At 35.8% G+C, this 6,000-nt stretch overlaps 1 protein-coding gene across 2 annotated transcripts in view; it reads right to left on the reverse strand.

The window, feature by feature from the left end:
- LOC126354090 (histone-lysine N-methyltransferase KMT5B-A) overlaps positions 1-4,709 on the reverse strand; it is a 41,979-nt gene extending 37,270 nt beyond the window's left edge. The window contains exons 1-4 of one of the 2 annotated variants that reach the window (XM_050003475.1): positions 4,318-4,709; positions 2,986-3,143; positions 1,829-1,994; positions 1,638-1,750 (exon numbers count right to left, since the gene is read on the reverse strand). In XM_050003475.1, the coding sequence (XP_049859432.1) occupies positions 1,638-1,750; positions 1,829-1,994; positions 2,986-3,134 (428 nt within the window). In that variant the 5' untranslated portion in view covers positions 3,135-3,143; positions 4,318-4,709. The other variant, XM_050003476.1, reaches the window with a different exon arrangement.
- Between the last annotated feature and the right edge of the window lie 1,291 nt (positions 4,710-6,000).

Consider the following 6,000-nt stretch of genomic DNA (forward strand, 5'->3'; position numbering starts at 1 on the left):
CCATCAAATGTGATTAAACTATTCAATTTTTTTTCGGTCTTGGCTCCTCAGGCAGTTTTCATTGGGACAACTGGGCCTTGGTTTCAACGTTCATCTTATTTCAACACATGTTATAACTTTCTTTATAAGTTCTGGCTTGTTGACTTCATTCAGCAATTCCTGAGCAATGACTGTGCAACATTTTTTTACCTAAATTCAACAACTTTGAGTCAAACTTTGCTGCAACATGTATCACACCCAAAACATCAGAAAAAATTGCTTAGTATGAGCCAAAGGATATGCTGACACCATCAGCAACCTCTCTGATGATGATCTGGTGATTTTCCAGACACATTTTCATTACTTCTTTGGACATTTTCATCAGTAATTGATGAGCTATTGGGTTTCCACGGCAGTCACCCCAAAGGTCCCCCCCCCCCCCCCCCACTTTGAAATGTTTATACTACTTGTAAACTCTTGTCTTATTGATAGTAGATCTACCAAAAGCTACTGTGGACTTTTCGAATGCAGTGCTACACTTTACTTCACTTTTCAAGCAAAATTTAATTCAAATTCTTTGAGGTATTGTTTTTTAAAGTAAAAATTAGCTGAGCACTCAAAAACACTTACGACCTTTTCAACAGTCAACAGTACACTAAATATTCAAAACAGCTGAAAATGCAAATATACAACAGGAACATGTGTGTCAAGAAGATTTAAAAAAAAAAAAAAAAACTGAAAAACGAATGCATAAAGCTCATAAAATTTTTAAAATCCTGTTACTTTTTTATCACACCTTATTAAGTCTAGAACGAGAAAAATCAACAGCGTCAATAGTCAAGGTAAAAGAACTTGTTGGCATATTATTAAAACCAAACAGATCTATAACATGCAAATCATGGAACGAGGGACATAACATCAGGGAGGAGCTCATAGTATTTGACACACACATACATGCACACACATGGTGCCACTTGTTCGTCATTGAAAAATTCAGTCTCTCAACTTACTAAACTGACTGAGTATTACTTGCTTGACCTACAATAGTCACACCACGTACTATAAAATATGTTTTCTGTGGCAAACAGTGTCTAACCTGATGTTAGCTAGTCCCTAAAAAATTTTCTTAAATGCAGTTTTTTTCTATTTACCTAACTGTGGGTTATAAGTATTTCACTATGACCTCCCATTAGATTATGTGCACATAACTTGGAATATTTAAAATAATTAAGTAAAATTACAGATGGTTGTTAATAACGCAATGATACTGACACTGTTTAAAAACATTAGGAACCTTTACTTTCAACAGTAAATTTAATTTTTATTTACTGTGCTTCAGCCAAGACAAAAATGTTTTCAGTCAAGACTGTCAAGTATTCAATTAACTAGAAGCATGATTATGTTTCCTTTAATGTTAAAGGGAATTTGTTTTCCCCAACTGTAATGAAAGTTTAGGAGTGCAAATGATTCTATCTGAAAGTCATAGTGGAATACTTTCCATAGATGGACATAGGAGATACCCTATAGCTACAACATAATTCAATGTCAGAGTTCCTACCGTCTCTCTTATATTTACTCTGTCAATTTTGTACACATTGTTTATTTTGGGTATGGAATACCAAGATCTCTACAAGATATAAACGTAAACAAAAACTTACCATTTTTTCGTGGCCGATATCTTTGCACCTTTCTGTCCTTCAAGAGAATATCGATAACAAGGCTCAATAATGAAACCAGAATCTTTGTCGAAGACTCGTAAATAGCGATATATCTGCAATTTAAAATGTCTGTTAGCTAATCCATTAAACTGGTTTACAAAAAATAAATAACTCTGTTACAATAATATTACATGTTCCTCTAAGCGCAGTTGCTGCTGCTTCGACTTGAAATGGGTCATCCGTGGCATCCATTCACCAGATATTAAACGATTATACGCCTTTTCATAATTTTGTGTCACTATGAACTCTTCTATAATTCCTTTCAATTCTTCTTTGTTTGCTTTTAAAGGTCTGTACCTGAAAACCAACACAATACATGCATGTATTATTTATGTGGTCATGGTTTCTGCATCTACAGTACCTTCTGTCATAGCTTAGTTTGAAAAATAATTATTAATTACATCTGAGAACTGAAGTAAAAAGCAAGGAAGACAAAACTGTACAAATTGCAGCTAGCCTTTCAGTATAAGCTTTTGTCATCTATCTATGCCTAATCTTTTCACATTCCAAAGGCAATGAATAATTTTAGTAGTACCAACAACAAAAACACAGGCCACAACATGGGTTTTAACTGAACTAAAGAAACAGTAAAAATTTAAGGCTGCACAGTTGCTAATGACAAACCTTTGCCTTTCTACTAACAGCCTTCTTTGTTTCCCAGTTCTTTTACGCATCAAGATAAGTAAAGATTTATGATTAAAATACTAATTATTCAAATACTCCCACAAAAAGAATGTAAACAAGAGTTTAATTTCAGCAGTGGCTAAATAATGATCACAAGTTTCTAGGTCAAACATTTAATTTATGATATTTCTAAAGATAACTATGCAACAGTCCTCTTGGACAGATCAATAACATTACACGGTGAAACTGCCATATTATTACAGTATTCCCACCAACTGACATATACTATACCCAAATCTCATCGTCTTTTTCAGTTAAAAGAACTTTTTCACAATGTCAAAGTTGTCAGTGATTAACAAGTAATACAGACTACACCATAAACAGTGGTTGAGCATGATGAAACCAGTGTTAGGATTACACTGGTACAACCTGAGGAAATGTGTCGAATTCACAGTGAATATGGCCTACATTTGTAGAATAGCAAGCAATAATTTGCAAATGCAGATTACTTTATGCAATGTGTGAAGTAAATTACAGCTGTTATACCTAGTGTTTACATTTAAAACTTGTAGGAACATAACTATATTGAAGAGATCCTTACTTAAAACTATTGCTTTCCACATTAAATAATAATGGTGAGGAGATATCATGTTAGTTACAGTACCTGATGTTCATCTTGTGAGTAACAAAACCCAAATGAGGATCAAGAACTAATGACGTCGCCAAATCGTCATTCTCCGACAGCTCTTTTGGTGACATTCCTGTTGGCTGCATCTTGTGAAACAGATGTCGAGGCACCTGATCCACAACCATCCTGATTCACTGAAGCAAACAACAGTCCCAGTGATTCCACAGCACCACAGTGAAGGCATCTATTAACTTCGTTACAACATTATTTGCTGCATCTGAGGAGTACTGTGCTTGCTACGTTTGCACAGAAATTAAAATAGCTACAAAAACAACGAGGGAAATGAATGGCGAAAACAAAAATGAAACTGAAAAAATATTTCCCCAAGACACTTATTTAAAGTTACAAAGTCGAGAAAAGATAGAGTGGTAACCATGACAAAGTTAAACTTTTTTACGTACTAGCTGTAAAAGCAGAGGTTGGTGTGAGAACACTTCACTTAGCCTAACTGAATACAATTCGATTACTTGCACTTAAGCACCGCCAGAACATGGAGTCATTCTTGGTGACAGAAATGTGACATATTAAAAAGATATGACAAGAGCGTTCGGCAACTGAGTCAGACGTAGGGTACAAAAAGTTCTCAGTCGCGTGCCTAGAACTGGTGTCATTTGTAACCAAATACCGAATGTGAAATATTGAAACGAAAAATATTCTTGACACGTAATGCACAATTAATTCTATGCGCGTTTCTTTATGCGTTGTAGTTAACTTTCTATATATGAAAACAAAACCGTCCTTGCCGATTTGGGCGATGGCAAACGCTATTATAATTTTACAACTGAAGTTTCAAAAATTTGGATTATGGATGCGTAACACACATTAGCATCTCTCTTTTTCGCAGACTCTAGGATTTGTCAAACTAGTTCTCCAACATTTCAAAATGAGTGGCCTTAACAGGACTGCACACGGCGCAGCAGTATTTCTAGTTGTCCATGCATCACGAGTAATGATACTGTGTACAGCTGATACTTCCTATATCGTATCTGCATAACATAAAAACAAACTCAATGACACGCATGAAGCTATTTGTTAAAAACGACACTCCCCCGTGGACACAAAAGATACGCGATGGAATGATGCTACGTATTCCACACATATGCGCCACAAATACAAAAGTGTAATATCGTCACATACAATGTTGTCACTTCCAAAACACAGAATTTTTAGATTTACTGAAGACAGAGGAAAGAAACATTGCGAAGTTCATACGAAAACCGTTAAAAAGTTCAATGGCTAGCTGCATGGTTCGGCATCAATTTGGGTCCAAGCACATGACAAACATGTACTTCAAACACATTTCCTTACCTAATTACAAAAAGAAATATTGCAGAACTATGTTTGTAAGTCAGCTCCCCACTAAACTACTACATAAGGTGTGTCTGTTGCACATTATGCGAAAATCTGTACACTTCTTCCCGATAGACGCTTCGAACCAATCATGGCAGACAAGGATTCACTCAATACACGCCTACAGCTGACGTACACCACTGTATACTACCGAATCTCCATTTAATTTTCTAGGATAATACAAAGTTCGTATCTAATTTAAAAACGTCAACTACAACAACATATTAGCTGCCATTCCAATCGTTGCTCCAACTCCGGAACTACTTATGACTTCGCGGAGGAATTCGTATAACGGTGGTTCTACTACAATAAGGTCTATTTTGTCGTTTACGTGTCCATGGCCTTCTTGAATATTAGTGAAGCTTGCTTACATTGTTGGTTTGCAATATACTGGTGATGATTAGAGAATGGACGATAGGAGATATAATATTTGATCATTTCCCAGGAGTAAAATACGTATTGGAAAAGAAAATTGCAAAGGGTCGTTAAGTAATAAAAAAAAACAGTGCTAAAGGATACAGGGTAGGAGAGAGAGAGAATGTAAATGACGAGATTTTAAAAAAAATTAGACTGGGACTCTGTACCATTGGGAGAAATGTAGTTTTGGAGTCGTTAGGATCAAAGTGAAGACAACGAATACATTTTATAACTCCCTGCTTTTCATACATCTTTCCGTACAGACAACATTTGATGTTTCAACAGATCTCTATAAACGCCTGCATGTAGGTGGGCCTAATATCTCATTCGTATATGTACTTGGAGTTTATTCGTATTACATTTTTTGTATCCGATCGACCTGCTATTACAGTACTTAGGCCTATGTAAGTTGTGTTTCACACTGTAAAGTTGTGCTTCATACTGTAATTGATACTCAGCCGTGACATTTATATAACCAAAAACACCCGGACCAGTTCTGTACAAGATTGCCCCAGTTAACTTAGTCGGCATCTTCTGTTTTACATGATTCCTGCCATAATGTCTTACGACCACCAAACAAATGTAATGGTTACCCATTTTCTTACTTAACTTTTTGTGTATGACATATGCACTAAATCATATCAAGAAAAGAAATCCAACGTGATAGGAAACAGAAGGCTCGTGATTACTGCTACTTTTATTAGTGCATAAAAATCTAGTCACTGAACCTGAATTATTATTTATCAGAAGAATATTAAACAATTGGGTCAATATAGAAAGGAGGCTCAGATTTGATTAACTTCAATCGAGGGGATGGGATAGTGATTCTGGGGAGTGGAAGGAAATAAGAAAAAGTTGATGGCGGAAAAAACGGAGATATATATGACTGGACGGAAAAATGGCACACCTTTGTTACATGCTTCTTGATATGCTCAGCATTTCAATTGAGCCTCAAGGAAATAGTTTCTGAGAGTGAATGATGGACTGTGGCTAAACAGAGAAAGGAGAGAAACAAAACATTTCAGATGTGGTGTTATAGATGTTTTGAGGCAAAAGCAGTTTAAGTGGCAGAAATGGAACTTAAGATAACTGTACAAAACTCCTGGACCCGAGAAAAACAGTACCATAACTATCTGCAGGGTAAAATGTGCTTTTGACAAGAACCTCTTCTTTCACATTTAGGGAGACTTCAAGACAGATTCATCTGAGACTTCTGTAACACTT

Source organism: Schistocerca gregaria, chromosome 3 (genome assembly GCF_023897955.1).
Source record: "Schistocerca gregaria isolate iqSchGreg1 chromosome 3, iqSchGreg1.2, whole genome shotgun sequence".
NCBI lineage: Eukaryota > Metazoa > Arthropoda > Insecta > Orthoptera > Acrididae > Schistocerca > Schistocerca gregaria.